Source organism: Amblyomma mixtum, chromosome 10 (genome assembly GCF_055824585.1).
Source record: "Amblyomma mixtum isolate Tamu chromosome 10, ASM5582458v1, whole genome shotgun sequence".
Lineage (NCBI taxonomy): Eukaryota > Metazoa > Arthropoda > Arachnida > Ixodida > Ixodidae > Amblyomma > Amblyomma mixtum.
This window is the reverse complement of record NC_143021.1, coordinates 74156008-74176947: the sequence shown is the minus strand read 5'-3', so window position 1 is coordinate 74176947 and position 20940 is coordinate 74156008. Positions and strand designations below refer to the sequence as shown.

Genomic DNA, 20940 nt, shown 5'->3' with positions numbered 1-20940 from the left:
TTTTGAAAGTGATGCATGTACTACAGACAAAAATAAAATTTGCTACAGCATTCTTAATGACAATATATAGGTGAATTTTGATGCCTGGTCACCTGCAGTTTTTTTAATGAGCACCAGAATCTCAGTGTATAGACATTTTTGCATTTTGCTTCCCCTGAAATACAGCAGATGAGATCATGCCTATGACCTCGTGCTGAGTAGCAGAACACCAAGGCCACCAAGCCACAATGGGTGTTGTCGTAGTCTTAATCCATTACAATGCCTGCACCGCATTCAATGGGCTCAAAATAGCGGCAAAAGAGTAAATAAATTATGGGGGTACCTAAGCAGTTATGATGTGTAAATGCGAAAGTACTGCTTGTGGCTGAGCGTGTTGCTTAGTTGTTGTTGGGGGATAGGAGTGAACGTTGTTTCGGAGCAGCGGCTCGTTTCGCACATTTTGTTGCATTATGGTGGCTGCAAAATTTGTTGCCAGTGAACTGCTGCCTCCGGCCACGCTTTGCTGTCTCGCCTGACGATGTAGACGTGAGCGACTCCATGGTGCCACAACCTCATTCTCCGAAAGCTGAAGGTCAACTGACGGCAGTGGCGGAGACTTCCCCTTTGTGTAATCTCTAGCCCCGACAGTGGCGCACCATATTTCCTAGCGTATCTCGCGGAGGCGGTGTACATGTAGCACTTCACATCAGACGAGACAGTAGCATCTCGCCCAGTGCATGGGGCAGAGGGGGCCATATCTACTCCCATCTTGAGCCTGGTCTGCGCTGTTATCAGCGTGAAAAGATATAGTGTAGTGACCCCAGTGAGGAGGACCCTCAAACCTGTTTCCATTCATCGTGGAAGTCGACTTGCCCTTCTTAGAGGGAGAGAGTTTGCCTGATTTCATTTGCGTGCAGCGCTTCTGCCCCATGTTCCTGCCACAGCTGTCTGGCTATGGCAGGGTTTTCGCACAACGAGCCATGCAATGTTCTCGCGTTAAAAGGTGTGGGCGGCGGGCTAACGTGAAACGTTCACACACATGAAGTAAAAAATGCACCCTGAATACAAACAAAGCAGACAGCCATACCGGCATGCAGCTGACTTCCCGTGGTGGTTCTGGTGGTGGCATTGTGGAATGCTCTTTCAGGCTCCCTGCAGACAGGGTAAAACAGAACCTTTGAGTGAAAGAAACCAGCAGTCAAAGAGCAAATTTTATGCTAATAAGGTAACATAGTACCCCTAACTTTCATGCAAGCACGTCTTTAAAAGGAAAGTGCCTTCACCTCTCCAGTTTCTCCAAGGACAGATACTGTAATTTTGAACTTGTGTTCTCCTATTAGAGGTGAAATGTGAGCAGTATGCTGTGCAGCCTACTACGCTGGAGCCTTAGTGCAAGAAGCATTAACGCATTCCACTCATAGCTCATTCCATCTTCAGCTCCAACCATGAAATTTGCTGTCAAAAAGTAGGCACCTCAATCTTTTTCAACACAATCTTCTGAAATGCCAGTGAGTATCTTTAAAGAAGGCTTTGTGATGTTATAGCAGTATGCTCTGCTCTGAACCTCTGGATACAGGCTGTCACTCAGTCTAGTGGTTGGTGTTCTTTGGTGGTGCTGAGGTTATTTAATTGTAGGCAGACCGGTACAAGGCAGAAATGCAACGAGTATTCAGCATAAGTGGAGAAGTAGAGGAAACACGAGTGAAAACAGAAAACCACACCTCACCCTGAAACTTTGCCGCGCGCGGCAAGATGGGCCGGCGCCGGCCTGCATGCAGGTGGAGGGCTGCAGACTGTGCTGTGGCCGTAGGAACCAGAACCTCCTGGGTCATCTCCGCAAACTTCATCACATGCTGAAAGCAAGGAGGATGTCAAATGAGAGCACTGCCCAACTATTTTTAAAGCATATTGCCACACTGCTGTCTTGACCCGTTGCCAAGCGTCTCTCTGTCTCGAACGTTTAAGTGCAGCTGTTCGGTGATCCTCGCCACAGCAGACTGCTGTGCTGTCCTGTTCCTTGCTGTGTTTGTCGGTAACAGTGTGATATCTGAACTCCTTAACGGTTGAAAAGAAACTGCACATTTTCTCTGACACATATTCTGGCTACACCTGTTTGTTGCACAGAGTGCTCCAGTCTAGCAGTACTAGAACAATTTCAGCTGCACCAGTTTACTCAAGCGCAAGATACACTGGTGATGCGAATGGCCATGCTCTCTAATCAAAAATAGTGTCCAAGAAAGATTGGTTTCGAGGAATGTGTCAAACAAGCACCGACTATTCCCAGCGGTTTAATGTTAAAGAGTTGACAAAAAGCACCGCTCATGAATGAAGCCAGTTAATATTTGTCAAAGCGTGCAATACCACTTACAAGTGAGAACAAATGTAAGCACACTCATGTAGGCAGCGTTCACCGACATAAAATTATATGGCACTACATATCAGTTACCCGCGGCAAGCAGCGCACACTTGGCGAGCTGCAATGCGATAAGAAACCCTTGGATGAATTAATATTCTTTCCTCATAGTAGTCTACAGAGATTTGAAGCTAGAAAATATAAACATTTTAAATATTAAATTATGCGCTCAGTGCAATACATATTCGATCTGAACTCAACCTAAATATTCATCCAATCTAAAATGCAAGCTTAACACTGAAATTACGACTGCTCTGCTATATACTTACGAATGTTTCATCATAGTCATCTGGTCGTGGGTTTAAACAAACAATCATGCGAACTTTGCCTTCGCCATCAAAAAAGTTCTTGAACAGGTGAGTGATCTTTGTGTCCCTGTATGGCACAAGCTGAAAAATAAATGCAAGTTTTAGAGAGGAGGCCCCAAGACCACTTGCAGAATATGAAATGCAGGGTTGCAGTTTTTTAGGGTCGCAGGTAAAACAAACCAAAACAAATAAACAAAAAGTAAGCTTAAAGCTGCTATAAACAGGTTTCTTGCCCTGCTGAAAGTTCTAGAAAAGCGCACAGTGACCCGAGTGAAGATCTCCGAGACAAACAGGCAAAGAGAAAAAGCTTCATCTTTAAGACGTTCATAATAGCACCAATTTATTTACATAGCACAAAAGCCAATACATCACCTTATTTGACCCAGTTGTCTGGTTCTCTCGTAGTGTTTCAATGCAACTACGCAAAACCATCAAGGAATTGTTGATGTTCCCTGGGGGGGGGGGGGGGGGAAGGAAAGAAAACAGGTCCTGAACAAAATCTCACACAGCATCATTTCTAAATGCAAAGATGAGCGTAGCAACATGCTGTCGCACAGAAACAAGGAACAGGGTTTGTTGCATGCATGAAATGGTGGGCATCTATGAAACAAGCTAGCTGTCAAAACGAGTCTCACCAGCTTCCCTGAGCCTGTGGCCAGTGTTCCCAGTCCTGCCTGTGCGTTCACTGCCAGCAAGGTCTACAAGCGAAAGCTGACTAATGACAAGTGTCCTCTTGTCCTGAAAATGAAGAGAAAAAGAGTGGTCAGGTACTAACACCATGAACATAGTCTTGGATTGAATAAAAAGGAATTTAAACATCCCAGCTTATGCACAAAAATGAACGCAGCAGTCTTCTTACCAATCCTAGCAGCTGACAACTTTCAACTCTCCTAATTCACTAGAGTGCTAATAGCCAGAATCCACATTTCTGAGAGATCTGAGAAATATAGCCAATGTATGAGTCTACATAGGCCTGAGGGAATAATTTTCTTTGAATAATTTCGAAGCGAATATTTTGAATGCTTCTGGTGCACAAAAAAGGTTGAACGACACAATAGGCAATTTCAAAATCATGTATTCTGAAAATAAAAACAAACTAAGAGTACATCACAGCTTTGCAACACTGCTTCAGGCTGTGCTGACTTTCTGCAAAACTGGCCATCGGAAATTGGAGGAGTCGACCTGCCGACGAAGTCGACATATTTGTCGGACATTTGCGACATTTGTGGGACATTCGTGGGACCTCCACCTGCTTTGAAGAAGCTACTTCATGGACACCTGCTGCGCGTACATATCCTGCGCCTCTGCAACCAGTGCTATCCCTCTTGAGGCATCTGAAAGAGGCACCCATCTCCATGCACCTCGTGCTGTAGCTTTAGCTTCGCGCTCACGCAACTGCACTTGATTGGCGAATTTCGCACTGATAAGAGCAACTGCGACAGCTACACCCAGCTCGGACTCATCATGCAAAAGTCGAGGGAGCTGCACGTCCTTCATTTCATGTACGTGTGCACTGCAGGTAGCGCAGACACAGTTACAGATCTGGGCGTCGCACTCACGGCTGCTCGTGTGTGCTGCAGTGCAGCATTACATGCAGGCATGTGGCGCGAACATTCTCAGTAGTCCCTTGCGATGAGTGCAGAGGCGGTGTGCCGATGCTGCAGAATGTAGTGCCAGTGCAATATGGACATATGAGGCACGAGGGACGGTGTGCTTTAAGGTGTGCATACACCAAACGCTATTTCAAATTGAGCCTTAAGGGGGAAGAGGGTCTTAAAAAAATTATGTCACAATATTGAAATCATCAAGGAACACGTATTTTTGTGTCCTGATTCTAAATATGCCAGTTTCATGTAAAAAAAGCCCTTCTGCACTAATGTAGTATACTTTATGCAAGCTTTTTGCCGAAGGCTTACAAGGAATTTTTACTGCAGGGAACTTGCTAAACTGCATGTCACTGGTTTGTCTTGACATCTAGAAACACAGTAAGAGTGCACTCATATTTTGTATGCTATTTCTCAGAGTTGACGCTTTTGTATACTAAAATAAAGTTCCCAAAATGGTGACGCGCTTCGAAGCAGTACTCTTCAATTCAGAGTGAATTCGTGTCACTGGGTTTTTCAGCACTTCCACTGGTCATAAATGGAGCATTGGGATTTCAGGCCACTCCTAGGAATAAAAAATAATGTCTTACAAAAGTGGTTTTCTTTCTAAAGAAACGAGATGGTGCCATAGGCTTAGGTTATCGTTTCGTATGCTTTTGCATACGCTGAACTAAAAGTGAGCGTATGGCAAACAGTAACATCTCACAAAATACTTCCGTTTAGCATACATAAGTAGCATACGTAAGCATACCCTAATCTGAAACTGACTAATGTTTCTTCATTTCCCTTTTTCAACCATATCTGCAAACGACGTGAGCAGACGAGGCAAGAAGTGACACATTTAGCACGCTCTCCTGACCGGCTAAGGATTTCTTGAGCTTTCACAGTCCTGCGAAGATCTTATGGAATTGCATATAGGAAGTGTCCGTGGAGTCGGTTTGCACCATGGTGCCATCGCAGAGGGGGTACACTGAACCAAAACCACACAGAGCAAGGGTTCTGTAAACGCTGCTCACACGAGACAAATGATTAATACTATAGTCGGATACAACCCATGAACAAAGTTTTCCCCGTCGCAGGACCCCCTTCCAGCCAATGGCGTCGATCGATTCTTTAGACCGTGCTAGCGTGACAGTGCAGGGAAGGGACTATCCCCTTTCGTCTGCCACTCCCTGCACTGTCACGCTGCAAGGTCATGAAAATTGGCCCCCATTGGATGGAAGTCAGTTCTTTGACGGGGAAAAGCCGCTTTGTCTTTGAGTTGTATCTGCCTATATGAGATTTCAAGTACCAAACATTTGGATCGAATCAAATATCACATAAACTAGTCGATTGCATATTTGGAATTATCGAATACTTGCCCTACAGCAATAAATGCCAGAGAAATTTAGTTCATTTGGATGACCACATACCTGTCCACAGATTCATTGGTGATGCAAAGAAATTTTAGACTTGCATTTCATCATTTTTTTTTGTCCTCGTGGACAATCCAATCCAAAAACCCTATTTAAAATTGCCGTTCTTTGCTGAGCAGAAGCAACGGAGTCAAAGACACATTCAGCTTGCATGGTCAAGAGCAAAACTGCATAAGTTAGCGCAAATCATTCTTCCACCATTATAAGAGCTACAGCGAGTACTGGGTGGCCTTTAACATTTTATTAGCCACATTCTGGTCTCTTGGTTTCTTTAGGAGCATGATGTTTGTGAGCACTCTTCGGCAGATGACCTGTGCGAGATAAATTTTACGAGAAAAGGCTAAAACCCGCAGCAACTGTTCGGCTGAGTAAGCATACTCTAAGGCGTATCCGAAAACAGTACCTTCAGAATGATTATCTAATGCTTCCTGGTGAACTCATCACTTATGCCATCTCATTTACAGTTAAATAACAGTGCTGATGTCCTCTCACCCGACTTGACATCTGGGGTGTTAAGTGCCTTACAAGCTGACAAGATTTCCAGCATCCAGCTGTGCTTGCCTCAAAGGGAGTCTACCATAATTTGTAGGTTAGGAGAGTGATTAGGGAAGATTTCAGCGAGTCACTAGTCCGACCATCAATACACAGTGTGCATATTTGGATTCGGCATCATAGAACAACAGAACAAAAATGTACCTGTATGATATCTTGTCCATGGGCATCAAGAGGGGCTTGGACCAGCCTAATGTTGAAGACACTGTGGCTCCTGCTTGATTCCGCATTGAGGGCTGTGTGGGCCACGTGCCTGGACTTCTGGCCTTGACACCAGGCTTCAAATGCCTCGTCGGCACTCTTCACTTCAGTCTCAGTCACCCCCGAGATATACACACAACGCTTGGAATCTTCTCGCAGCATCTTCGCTTGCATCTGCCTGGATAGTGGGAGGAAAAGAAAAATAACCACAGAGAACTGTTGGATGGCTGCCCAATGGCTAGTGCCACATGGACTTAGGATGATAGCGCAATGACGGATCAGTTGTGGATGGGTACACTACATAACCTGTTCAGGCCTGTGCGACCATCTGCTAGCATCAAAAAAAGCACAGCATTTTTCTTTGAGTCACGTAGCCAAGTTGTTCTCTTCAAAGCTAAACACAGCTTTCTTTGTATAACCATGTGTTTGTATAACCGTTATCATGTCGACGCCATTTCGCTCGCCTAACCTTACTTCACAAACTGTATCACCATCCCACCCTCCACGACGACTCCTTTTTGCCACACCCTGCAGTCTTTCCTCGCCGCGACCACAATAACAAAATAAAACGCATCACATGCCGTTCATTGCTCTACGCGAAATCATTCATTCCTCGCACTATAATAGATTGGAATAACTTGCCATCACACATAGCTACTGAGGTTAACCTACAATCGTTTCAGCATTCGTTAAAGCAAACCATGGACTAACAGATTTGGTATTTTTTGTTGTATTATGCGCATTTACTAATTATCTTTTTCTGCGTTGTTTGTTGTGTTATTTGTGTACATTACTAGTTTTAATTTATTATTACGTGTATTTTGTTTCAGATGCCTGTGCCATATTTTTATGCTTGTATCGCCCCCCCTATGTAATACCCTCGCACGAGGGCCCTTAGCGGGTATTGTAAATAAATAAATAAATAAATAAATAAATAAATAAACTGTTCAGGTAAGCAGGAAACATTTGTGAACACTGAATGCAAGTCCAAAATAAGTACATATGAATGCCTGGCATGTGAACTAAAATGAGCCACCCAGCTGGAAATCATTCACATGCTTCAATTCAGTGGTGTCGAAGGCAAGGCAAACAAGCATCCAACAAGGATGGTGCTGTGGTCCTGGTGCCTAAAAAACAAAGCTTGTGAGTGGAGCCCTAAGTACTAACAGTGAAACTTTATGATAAGACAATGAGCATGTACATTAATGCTTAGGTTAAAAACTCTTCACACTGTAGACCCTCCAAAGCAAAAAATTTGTTCCAATTATTCGGAAGGCTGATGCAGCAAGGCCCTGCACTGAATGCTGGGCCATGTGTTCAAAGCACTGATGTGACTGACTGGTACGGTTACTGGTGCGTGGCTTCTCAGTGTGGAGCCAGAAGCGAGCCGTTGTGTTGTGCCTTGTCAGCCAGGATAAGTGGGATAGGCCACCGTTCCCCCACAAACTTTGTAAGCTCATCCGCCCACCTAACCTTCTGCCACCCCCTGCTACGCTTGCCTTCTCTTGGAATCCACTCCGTTACCCTTAAGGACCAGCGGTTATCTTGCCTTCGCATTACATGCCCTGCCCAAGCACACTTATTCCTCTTTATTTCAACTAGGATGTCATTAACCCGTGTTTGTTCCCTCATCCACTCTACATCTCTCAATCAATCAGTTCAAATTAACAAGATTATAATGTAAGTCAAGTCTTTAAATCTGGTTTCTGAACTTTTATGCATTTCCACAAAGGATGACACTCATACAATCTTTTATCGCAGACAGCAGAGGTATGGGTGACTCAATAGTACTGTAAATGCCCACCTCTTGCAACTACAGACTTGTTGCTTACGCCCTGAATGCAAGCAACGTTTGTGGAACAAGTCTAATATTTGGCTTCTGTCACAACATTTCAACATTATTTGATTCAAGGTCAATTCAGTGAGATTTCCCAGTAATGTGTGGAGTTTTGGTTCTCAATGTATTGGACTGGAAAGAGCAAAAGCTGTAGGGGAGCCAGAGTTCTAGCCTAGAATGCATTGCATCATGCATATAGCAAGCTGGAGATGATTCAATGAGAAATAAGTGTGAAGGAATAAGGGATAGTCATCAAAACAAACATGACAAGCGCTTATATGTGGTCAGTTGTGACCTAGCACTCCCCTTGTCTGTTTCCACTGACTATAGCCACCATGTGCTCTTCATGCCTCAACACTGATGAGTGACAAAGGATGCTCTAACAAAGCTCAATGCTGCCGTGACAGGCACATTTTGTCACTTTACATAGTCTCAGTTTCTGCTGGTACTGATTACATGAAATAGCTAGTAGCATAGATTTTAAATTATCAAGAAGAGGTGTATGCACCTTTAAAACAAACAGATTAGCAGTTGGTTTCGACAAATAGTAAGTGCAAAGCAAAATACGGATCAGGTTACACTGGTTGAATGTACTGAACGTGTTTGGTGCAATATGCTACAAAGAGATGCAAATAAAGATGCCCAAAGCAAAGGTAATTGAAATTTAAGACAATGATGAACATGGGTAAGGTAAAGCGCTCACTTTGTGTTAGTGTCAATTGGATTGTCATCCAGGAGATCGTAGACGTAATTATTGTAGATCTCAATGTATGACACAAATACTGCGTATGCCGTATCAGGGTCGACGTCTTCCACTTTGCCCGTTTCATGAGCACGAGCAGCCCAGTCCACTCCATCGTCATCCCTCCTGAAATTAAAATATTGTCAACATCAGCAAGGTGTACCATTAAGTGGCACAGTAGCAATCACAAATGTGAATAATGCACATTCCAGTACATTAACAGCTGTGCAGTTGCTTTGTGGGCATGCATGCATCTTGAATTCACAACAACCATTTGAGGTCAGAAGAAGCCAGGCTGAAGAAGAGCCGGGAGAGCTTGGCAAGACTAAGGATGGCGGGAAAGAAGACTTCACCGAACAAAGCGTTACGTCAACTTCCCACCAGGTGTGTCCTTTACACACTAGGCCCAGGACCACTCCAGCCACAAAGCTGCTTGTAAAAAGCAATTACATCACTTCTTTGCGATCACATGTGCGCCTGACAGCAGTGCGGCCAAAAATAATGAAGCATATTATTGCGCATACCTTCTTATTTTTGGTGCCTTGGGTGTCATAGGCACTGTCTCGCGCTGGAACTCGACCAATGCCTTAGCCACTGTTTGCGTTTGGAAGCCATTCTGCTTGTCCAGCTTGAAGACCTGGGAGAAGAGTGCAGAACAGGCAAGGTCAATACATTCAACAATCTTCTGCGGAAGGAGGCAATTTTTCACCAGAGATGAAACTGCCTGGAGGACATTTTGCAATCCCCTGTGTATGTCAGTTCAGTTTAACAGCATTTAAGATGTATCTGACAGGCGCTAAAAAAACTACCTACTTACAGAGATCGCTCACATTGTAAGGCTATCACCCTGGCTCTGCTGTTGGTCTTTCAAAATGCCTTCATTTTATCTTGCCTACCAGTAGCAGTAGGACCTATACTTTTTGCTGCAGTGAGTAGCAGCTGTATCAGCTCCCAGTTTGCACAAAGTGAGTCATGAGAAAATGAAAGAAATACTGTCTGCTTTGTAGAAAAAAAAAAACACGGCAAAAGACGCAGGATGAAGAAAGGCACACAACACAGGCGATTTTCTTGGTCCTGTGTCCCTGTTTGCACTGTTTTTTCCTACAAAATGAACATCACCCAACTCGCCCAGCTTGCCATCTACAGCAAATAAAAATTGCCCTAGAGTTCCCCACATTTTCCAAATGCCATGAAATATATTTAAAGCTTTTTCCAGGTAGCAGATTCACTAAAAAACAGTGCTATCAAAATGTCACGCATAGAGGAGGCTTACACCATGCATACTAAATACCTGTTTCTTACAGCTAGTATTTTGCATGCTCAGACGCTCAATCAAGAGGTGTTCCAATGCCCCAAGGCACCTTTTAGGCATCACAAAATGTGCCGAGCCGTACACATTGTCAGCCTGCAAATTACACAAGCTTCATATCCATTCTCTGCCAGCAACAATTACTGAATGCATCCAAAAACACTTTAGCGTGCTATTAACTTCACATCCACTGTTGGCCACCAAATGTGAAATCACAAGAGAGCTGCCACACCCATGCGATGCCAAATTTATGCTGTTAAAAAGCGAATCTGCCAACAAACTTTTGCCATTACTGGTTCTGCTTCTCCAGCTGCTCAGTATAGATGCTAGAGGTGATATTCACAGACACACACAAAAAAGAAATGAAGTTCTAAAGTACAGTTCATTACCTTGTCTATGAAAGGTGTAGATTAAAGCACTTACTATCAGAAATTGCGTAACTAACCCTCTCACTGCCTGGTTTTTCGCAAGAGTGACGCACCCCCAGTGTCAGACCTGTGCAGGCAGCCATCGCAAAGCAATCGTGCACACAGAGGAAGCACTCTCCATGGCCTGCACAAAGCTAGAGTGACAACTTGTGAGAGAAAGACGAAAGAGAGACAGAAGAGTGCAACTACTTCTCCTGCCACTGATAGTGGTGAACGAGCCCGCGGAAAGGCAGCGGTACACGCTCCTTACACTAAACGTGACATAGCGGACGCGGCGAGAATAATAAAAAAAAAGCTTCTAGACAGTTACAAGAGATGGCAGAGCCATTCTCCACCACCTTTCAAGAGTTGCACGCGTGGAGATAGTGCCGAGCAACTAAGCCCCCTTGGAGAGACATGGCCATGGTCACTCAGTGCACCTCAGCTTATGAAGAAAACACAAGCACGAAATGAAAGTACAAGCTTCTAGATGGATAAAATAGATGATGGGAATGCCCCAAGCAGGCCAGCTATGTGTTCCGGTGCACATTTCCGAAAGCAGAAAAAAAGAGAGTAGAGCTAAAGTTCAAAACATACAAGTACGTAAGTGACACTCAAAGGGCTAACTACCATGATGTGTCAGCAGGTGTACCAATATACTACTGAAAATGAGGATGCAGATATGATACCTAGCTGTAGTAGTGATGATTTCAAAGGAAGAAATGCAAAAAATTGATCTCCCAAAATTGAAGCAAATAAAAAAGAAAACAACATGGACGGTAAGAATGAAGCCTGAAGCTTACCACCATGCCATGATAGCCAACACTGCATACACGGTGTAAAAATACATTTTTAAGAACCACTTAACTGAACAACAAAGGAAACCTACGTATTTCCTGGCTTGGTATTCGCCAATCGAGTTGAATATGACGTCCAAGCAACGTGGCAGAATGCCTCCATCCTGAGGATTCCCAGTCATTGTATAGGTCTTGCCGGATGATGTGATTCCATAAGTGAACAGAAGCCCTGGAAGAACAAAAGTTCCCAATGAAAAATTTACATATGCTATCCAATATGATATTCTAGCACAGGAACTATAAGCACATTGGTACACATTAAACTGCACATTCATTCCCGTGTAAATATGCGGCAGGTACATATTCACACAGTGCCTGCTGCAGTGGCTTTGATGCTCAGCTGCTGACCCCAAGGTTGCAGGATTGAATCCCAAACAAAACGGCCGCATTTCAATGGAGCCGAAATGTAAAAATGCACACACACTATGCGATGTGTGACAGCAGTTTAAAGAACTTCAAGTGGTCTCAATAAATCCGGAGCCTTCCACTTAGGCATCGCTCAAAGCCCATGTGTCGCTTCATGGCATTATACCCCCCATACCAAGAGAAAAAACTCGTTGAGTCCAAAAAATCGGATAATTAATTCAGAAAAACTGAACAATTTTGGAAAATTCGATCATTAAGAAAAATGAGAATTCAAAAACTCCGTTCAGTCACGGCAACCAGGTGATAATGATGGTGAGTGGGCAGATTAAAAACCTGGCCACTATAGCACCAGGCAGCCTTGGCTTGTACTGTGGACTGAGGGGTTTTAATGTCCTGGAGCAACTCTGGCTTTGAGGGATGCCACAGTGGCGGGCTCTGGATTAATTCAGAGCACCTGGGGTTCTTTAACACGCGCTGACATCGCACAGTGCACGGGCATCTTTTGTATTTCGCCCCCATTGAAATAGTATGGCCATTGTGGGGCCGCGATCACACCTGCGACCAGCAGCCAAACACCATATACAGCCACTGAGCCATCACGGCGGGTCCAAGTGACGCTGTTGTCGAGCAAAATTGCAAAGGCAGCGCACTCATCGCTACATTAGTCAAGAATGTACAACAGGATGCTCCGACATTTTCTCTTTTCCTTGCATGCACATCGCTGACTGATAAGCAAGGTGTGTGCAGGGGTAGAGAACATGTGTGCGATTGGTTCATCCCACAGCATGCATGCATTGCACTGTTTGGCAAAAGTAGGAGGAATACTTACTGCTGCACATATTTCTCTATAATTTGGTCCTCAGAAATTAAACACTCAGTTAATTCAAGCATTTTTTTTCCAGTCCCATGAAATACTAATTAACAGGGGTTTTACTTGCACAATTATCACTGATATTTTGTAATGTTTTGAGTGAACACACAAAAGTCTGCAGGCAATCTGCAGTCAAGGGGTGATAAGCAAGTGGTATACTACTATAGACATCCAGCAAGAAAGAAAATACGAAATGCAATACAGCTTGAGTAGGAGCTAGTTTGTACAGTAAAACGAAGCACTTGAGAGCTTTTCTTTGGCTATGGTTCTCTGTCTGGTAAACAATGTTGCACTTTTTCCTATTCTTTATACAATGCAAATACAGTGGTGGCAGAGTACAGAACGGTGCACCACAGAAGTACTGCCCAAAGGCAAAGTGCCATCACCGCGTGCATCATAGCTCTCGCATTGCGCCAGCTCAGTTCTGTCCCTGCTGCCAAAACATTCGGACGTGCGTAATTCCCTCCAAGAACAAGATCCCTCTAAGCTACAGCAATGCTGAAAAGCTGAAGCTTGACACTGTCTCATATTTCTTGTATCACATTGTATGATTGCCTGGCAATTTTTTTTTATACGTGGGTCATCAAAAAAATAAGGTCACCTATTCTTTTAGAAACGCAGAAGTACGTGAATTTTCAACAAGTCATATATCCGTTTAAGTGTTGAACATCCTGCTGTTTTTCCACATATTCGGCAATTCAGTCGATGCATTTTTCTAGGCACTGGGGTAGTTTTTGTATGCCCTTGTCATACCAGCTCACTGCGATCTCGTTCAGGAGGCGTTGAAGCTGAGCTTCCACTCCGCCATCGTCTTAGAAGCGCCTTCCGGCTGGATGCTCTTTTAACTTTGGAATCAAGTGGTAGTCACTGGATGCCAAGTCCGTAAAACAGGGCGGGTGAGTGATGATTTTTCCTACGAACTGCTGCAGGAGAATGACAACGTGGCGAGCGACATCGGGGCGAGCTTTGTTGCGGAGAAGTCTCACGCCCTTGTTAAAGATTCCTCCTCGATTTTGAACCGCGCGTCTGAGTTATTTCAGAGTCCCACAATACCTGTTAGCATTTATCGTGCCCCAAAGAGCCATAAAGTCAACCAACAATACGATCTTTCAGTCCCAAAAACAGTTTTCATGGCTTTGTCGGCAGACTGCGCGATTTCGCGGCTAAGGCGAAGAGGAATGTCGCCACTCACGTCGTTTTTTTTTTGTCTCAGGTGGGAAGTGGGACGCCTAGATTCCTCACCGCTAACCATAGAGTCCAAAAAGTTCTTGTTTTTTTCTGCGTAACGCAGAAGAAATTCGTGGGAAGAGCAGGCGCGTTGCCCTTCATGGTCTGGTGTGAGCATTCGCAGACCCACCTAGCGCACACCTTCCCATCTTCCAATTTTTCAGCCATAATCCTACGCACGGTAGCTCAAGACACCTCAGGAATCAAAATGCAGAGAACGACGAGAGTAATCTTCCGATCTTGCAACATCACGTCTTCAAGCTTCGCGACTGTGTCGTCAGAAACTGAAGGTCGGCCACTTCTTTCTTCATCATGAATTGCAGTGTGACCAGCAGTAAACTCCGTACAACACTTGCGCTCGTTTTTGGCGTCTGTGCACGAGCATACCTACACTTCCATCAAGTGGTAATGAATTTCAGCATACTGAAGAGCTCTCGCGTTCCAAACCCGAATAACTGCGCCAACTGCGCACCTGGCGGCAGTGACAAGCCGGACCTCCTTACAAAGATGGCTGCCGAGCCCAGACTGGCCGGCCCAGAAGGACAAGCGTGAGCTTGTTCGGGAGAGGAGGAGCAGTGAGCAGAGCAATGTGGCCTGAAGCAGCGTCAATAGTTTTTCAGCAGCGCCAGTGCTTTGGAGACCTTACTTTTAGGATTACCCTCGTAGTTACAATTTATGATTTTTATTAGGGGCTGTAGTGAGTGCAAACAAATCCACTGATGCAGACAGAAGAAGGGAAAAGCACGATATGCTTTAGACATTTTAGTAGCTGTAGCAGAAACCTGTCTGTTTCCCTCACATGTAGTTAAGACAAGACTTTTTGTTTTCGCAAAGTTAAACGTTGCTAAATGAAGTTCAGGGTGGCAGACCTCCATCAAAGAGGAGGAGACAATCTCAGCAATTCCAGCAACAAAAGGAATGCTAAGCAAGCCTTACAAACACATCATAATTCAAAGAAAGAAAAAGAATCACAATTCAATTGGCTATGTGAAATATTGAATACTGAGAAAGCTTACCAGGCTTTCCGTGAACAAGATCACTGACCAGGGGCAGGCCAACGTGGTTGAAAACCTCCTTCTGACAAGCATTTCCATCAAACAAATACTTGAATCTGTAATTGTACTGAAAGAAAAAAAAACACCATTAGTCACTTAGGTTGTCTCAAACAATCAGCTTTATTTAAATTGTACATCATAAAGGACAGCTCTGCTGTAAACAATCTGGGATCAAGCGTGTTCACTATGACAGGTTCATAACATGTTCGTTCATGCATCAATAAAGTGCCCAAAATGGCAGCAACTGCACTGAATATGCAAGTGCCGTGTCACTCAGGAGGTTCTCTAGGCATAAAATTTGGACATACAGCTATTGACTAGCATCAGCAGCACTCAGCACTTTTGCAACAGAGTATAGCCGCAGTAGAATATCAACCCCGATACCAACTGGTTCAGGCATCATGAATTTTTCTTGGCTCCCAAACGATGCGCAGCCATTTTGCATGTTTGCTTCGCAGATTTCAAAGTCAATGTCTTTGTCCCACTCACTGAAACGTGTTTGCAGCATTACCACAATCTGAGAATGGGCAAACCTTTGTGAATGGTGTCCTGAATAATTCAGTCCAGGGAAAAGGCACCTGGCTCTACAAAGTTTATATTTACAGCCTTGTTACACGATTCCATAGTGCCATGACAGCACGGTTTGGGAACGGAAAAGATGAATAGATAGCAATGTCAACCAAACTGAACATACCTCAAAAATGCACTGCAGCACAGCACTAGTCAGGGGTCTCAGCCTTGTCAATCCACTGCTTTTCACTAGGGATAATCAGTATTGTCAACATAAGAAAAAGGTACTAATTTGAAATTGGCAAATCAATTTACTACAAGCATAGGTGTACTATAAAAAAAGGTGCTTGTTCTGCACTGAGAAGACACTATTTTCCAAAGAACACCTACGTTGCAGCAGGAGCCAAGAATTTTTTCAAACATGGCAAGCCCACAAAGCTTGTGGCATATGCATATTCAAAATCTCTCAAGCTTGCCATCCAATAGCAAACTAACAGGTCCCCAAAACTATTTTTCGTTTCACAATGGTGACAACAGTCAGCTGCAGTGTAATAGTCAGTGCAGGCGCTGTTATGAATGTGTGCACAAGTAGCCCGAGAAAGGCTACTAAAGTCTGCAGAGCTGACGAGCGGTTTGGACAAGCTCCAGACAGGTCTCTGCCCTTGATGGAAAACCAAAGAACAACCTTTCGTCTTGCGGAGCTGAACTAGAACCTACATTACATAGCACTGTGGCATTTCTGGACCTCAATAAGGCCTATGAAGGTGTGCAGAGGTCTATGCCATGGGAAACCCTGCAGGAACCAGGCCTCAGTGGAGGGGTCCCTGTACGTGGACCTAACAGCCAGGGTGGACTGGTGTGGCATTACTGCAGCTTTAGTGACAACTAGCAGAAAATGAGGTCATGCAGACAACACACATGAAGCACCAGTGTGGCACCTTGTGTGAGTTGTCTTCATGTCCTTGTTTTCCACTGAGCCAGTTGTAACTGAGGCATGTCTGACCAACTCACCCAATTGTTTATGTTTCATTTCACTGAGCAACAACTTTGGCAGGAGTGTCTGCCTAACACTCAGGTTCATGTTGTATAGTCGACAAAGTGTACAGCCCAGGGGAATTTGCTTTTAAGCCGGGGCTCTTGTACCACGCAAAAGAAGTCTTCACTATTGGCGGGGGAGGACGACAGTTCATCTCATCTTCAAGAGTTTTGGAACTCCGAGGATGCACAACGAACAACACAGCATGGTCGATAAGCCTGGAACCCCTCTGGGTTCCAGACTTTTGACAAGTGCACATGGTTAGTCGAGGCAGCACAAGAAACAGGAGCAGCCTGTGGTACAGGAGAGCTCTGCTTTAATGTCTGCAGATGACATTGCTCTTCATGCAAAGAGCCTAGCCCAAGTGCAGAACCTGCTTAGTGCATGTGGTGGGACAATGAGTAATGTTTGCCTATGGTTTAATCAGTCAAGATGAGGAGTGATGGTGTAGGAAGTGGCACAACCCCTTTCAGTTGAGCGGCTTCTCCAGGGCGGCTGTGTATGACTGACGATCACAACAAAATGCTTCGGAGTTCATCTCAACTCAGGTTCAGATTAATTTGCCAAGCACAAGAAAGAACTGAAAGTGAAAGTAGCACGCAACAGAGGAGTGCTTTGCGAACACTCTGTGGGCTTTCAGCAGGTAAGATATACTGAACAGTCTGCAAAAGATTGTTTGCAGCACCAGGATTTGACACAAGAATTCCGTGTTATGCCCATCATTAAGAACAGAGGAATTTCTGGAAAGACGCTAGCCGGATTGCACTGGCTGTGCACACATAACACATACAAACTTGTGTAAAGTATCCAGAGGTTGTCTACATTCGTGGATTGGTCCCGAATTTCGCTCGGACTTCTAGCTGACCAATGCTCTGAACTTTACAGCCGTCCACATATGAATGCTGGTAATAATTTTATTCAGTACTCTTCACGGATGGCCCAGGCTTGCATGACTAGCAAAAGGCAGTAAGTACTGCCCACGCTGCAAAGGCTTGCTGACCCTGTCTTGGGGCCCAGGATGATGGAATGTTGGATATGAGGAGCAGAAGAGAGATGAAAGACTACGATAGCCCTTCACAATACCTGGGACATCAGAGGCATGAAAGGGGAAGGAGCAGGTGGCAGAAAAATGTCACCACAGAGATGGCAAAGAAGAGCCAGGAAGATTCACGACATGCAGTGCATGCCAGAAGCGGTTAAACACAGCCACTCCGGCCATTGGGCTGTGGGCAGTGAATAAGCGTTTGCTGATCCGGTGCAGTCAGGCAGTACACTGGAGGAGAGGGCCTCCCAGAAGATATGCTGGAGAAGGGTCGCAGATGAGATAGAACATATACGCAGCGTGATGCTGGACACTGGCGAAGCTGACACGATAAGAAGCAGATCGGGCTAGCCCAACTGCACACCAGTACTCAAGGATGGAAAAGGCAGTGTAAAGGCCCCACAATGCAATGGGAGGCATGTCTGCCATAAGCCAGGTGATGAATGAGATGAAAAGGACAAGCGTGCAAGTGGCAAGGAATGCCATGGTGGTGATGGCTTCCAAGGGTCAACACTGGCAGCATGTGGTGAGTGCAGCGCAGGGTTGATGAAGTCACTGTAGAGGACCTGCTAATGTTAATGGGCAACTGGTGTTCCTGGGCCCAGGAATGAGAGGTGCTGAGATCGATTTGAAGAGCCGAACAGTCTGCTAAGAAATGGGTTGCAGTAATGAGACCTCATCAGCATGAAGACAGCAGAGATTTTCAGTGATACTGTCTGTGAAGATTGAGTAGGGCCCAGAACACCGCCTTGGAGTACACCAGACAAAATGGTGCTAGATGTGGAAGCGGATCCTCTGAATACGCTGTACTGAGTTCTGCCGCTGACAAAGGAATCCAACCAAGAGAACAGTTCCGGAGGGCCCCTTGGCTGCAGCGCTGAACAGGAGCACATGGTGAGGGAAATGACCAAAAGTGCATGAAAAATCCAGCCAAAAAAGCTTGCAAGGCATCTGCTTGTCAAGGAAGTGGGCACTAACTATGTGGGCCAGCACATCAAGAGTAGTTTTGCAGGTGCAGTGCTGGAGAAATTCATCTTGGGTGAGTGACAGAAGGCTATTATCTTCCAGGTGCCTACGTGTCTTGTTCGGGATCCTATCAAAGATGCGGCACACGATAGGCGCAGATGCAACTGGGCGGTAGGAGGACAAGAGGTCAGCACGCAACCCCTATATGCAGAAGGAACCACTGCCAAATCAACAACGCGCTGAAACTTGTGGCATAATATAGGTGCTATAAAAGAGGCACTTTGTACATTGAAGGAGCAGGGGATGAATTCCATCGGGGTAAGGGCTCTGAAATGGTCGGATGTAGGAGCAACCTTGCATGACGTCAGTAGTCGGAGGACAAAGTAGGCACTTGACTTGGGAAGGGCTCTTCAAGAAACTATGCCAGATCAGGCCCAAGCATGGGTTGGTCCATCCAAATGGAAGAGAAATAGCTACTCAATACTTCCGGGATGCCACCAGGAGAATAATATCTCACCATCAGTGTGAAAGGAGGGGCACCAAGATTGCTTCTGATGAGAGTTGACATACGCCCAGAAAAGCTTACATTTCTTTGCTGCTTGAGCAGCAATGTGTTCCATAAACGCTCGACGAGCCAACCAAATTTGATTCCTCAGAGCGCTCTGGTGCTCTTTGGCAGCAAGAAAGCTGGCCGGCAGCCAGGCTCTTTGGGCACCCTGAAACAGCTCTTCCTTCTGCTTGCATAAGATTATGATGTCTCCATTAATCCAAGGAGAATAGAGTTTACGTCGAGCTCTTCTAGATAGTATAATGTCAGAGGCAAGGGCGCAGTCGAAAAGGGGTCATCACTGACACTGTGCGAGACACTGGAGTTGACAATTGGCAAAGAGGAAATTTTTTATAACTCATATGATCGCTCAGGCATGTAATGGCACAATGCACACAGGGCACCGAGTGTCCTGCTACAATGACCAACTGTGCAGTGTAGCAGAGGAAACATCAACAACGTCTGTCATTGGGTATTAACATCTCTAGCCACCCACCATGACAGTCCAACTGCCAGTAACACTCAGATTCATGAAGTGAGTAATGTACCGCCCAGATGGGAAGCCGTGCAGACAATAAAATGCCACCTTGAACACTGGTGGCATTGCGGGGCACTACATCAGTTTTGAAAGTTCAAGCGAATGCAAGCTGATCAATGCGCCTGTTTTCTAATTTTCAGAACTTTATTTGGCACATGGGTACCCAAAAAACGGATGGAGGTGCTGGGTAGAGCAAACAGAATTTTCAGGAACCAACTTTCAACTTCGGTTTGGTTTGGTTTATGGGGTTTAACGTCCCAAAGTGACTAAGGCTATGAGAGATGCCGTAGTGGAGGGCTCCGGAAATTTCGACCACCTGGGGTTCTTTAACGTGCACTGATATCGCACAGTTTCTCCTCCAAAGAAATTCAACCGCCGCGGCCGGAATCGAACCCGCGTCCTTCGGGTCAGCAGCCGAGCACCATAACCACTGAGCCACCGCGGCGGTACTTTCAACTTCACAACCTCAAGCTGTCAAACTATACTTCGCACATATTTACAGCCTGCCACTAATTCAAATCCAGATTAATTATCGAGTATCTACATAGTACACAGAAGAGTAGGGAATCAGTGAATTTTACAAGCAGGTAGAAGAGAGCAACACTTGCTGTCAGAGCCAATATGACTAGGATCATTTAGTTTTTCTAGTGCTGCAACAATACAACCAATTTTCCATTCGTTCCGCTTACCTGCTTTGGAGGATTTCTTGCCTGGCCATTTGTCTCTTGCGGTTTTAACTGAACAACCCTGTTATCGATGACTCCCACAACAGGGGCATCGTTTGGGTTGAGCAGGGGGCGTATGCGGCAATAAACCTCCACCGGGTCACGCGCTTCTGCAGAAGCCGGCCGGGATGATTCCCTCCTTCGTCGCTTTGTACCCCTCCTACGTGCAAAATACACAGGAAACACTGCTTGGTGACACACGCCATGAGGTGGAGGACAACGGATTAAGCACTTCATGTTACCCAAATTCGTGCGTCGAGTTCGGTAACCAACTTCAAAGTCATGCCACATGAACCTTAGCCGGCAAAGAGCTCAAAGCAAGCGAACCAAGGTAAACGCGCAGTGACGTATGGCCGCGTTCCTGACGCGGCAACGATGCCGGTTCCATGAGAATGGTGCGGCCATTCGAAACGATAACCCTATAATGTTAGTA

General features: G+C 45.2%; 1 protein-coding gene across 1 annotated transcript in view; it reads right to left on the bottom strand.

Moving 5' to 3' along the window:
- The window catches only part of LOC149326136 (kinesin-like protein KIF23), a 28302-nt gene extending 7504 nt beyond the window's left edge, over positions 1-20798 (bottom strand). Inside the window, exons 1-13 of the mRNA XM_089564486.1 lie at positions 20781-20798; positions 20472-20529; positions 15838-15902; positions 15105-15210; positions 11657-11793; positions 9576-9688; positions 9013-9177; positions 6416-6650; positions 3336-3438; positions 3073-3152; positions 2662-2781; positions 1706-1832; positions 1067-1131 (exon numbers count right to left, since the gene is read on the bottom strand). Of these exons, the coding sequence (XP_089420612.1) occupies positions 1067-1131; positions 1706-1832; positions 2662-2781; positions 3073-3152; positions 3336-3438; positions 6416-6650; positions 9013-9177; positions 9576-9688; positions 11657-11793; positions 15105-15210; positions 15838-15902; positions 20472-20529; positions 20781-20798 (1392 nt within the window). The remainder of the gene's footprint in view (positions 1-1066; positions 1132-1705; positions 1833-2661; positions 2782-3072; positions 3153-3335; positions 3439-6415; positions 6651-9012; positions 9178-9575; positions 9689-11656; positions 11794-15104; positions 15211-15837; positions 15903-20471; positions 20530-20780) is intronic.
- Positions 20799-20940: the final 142 nt, after the last annotated feature.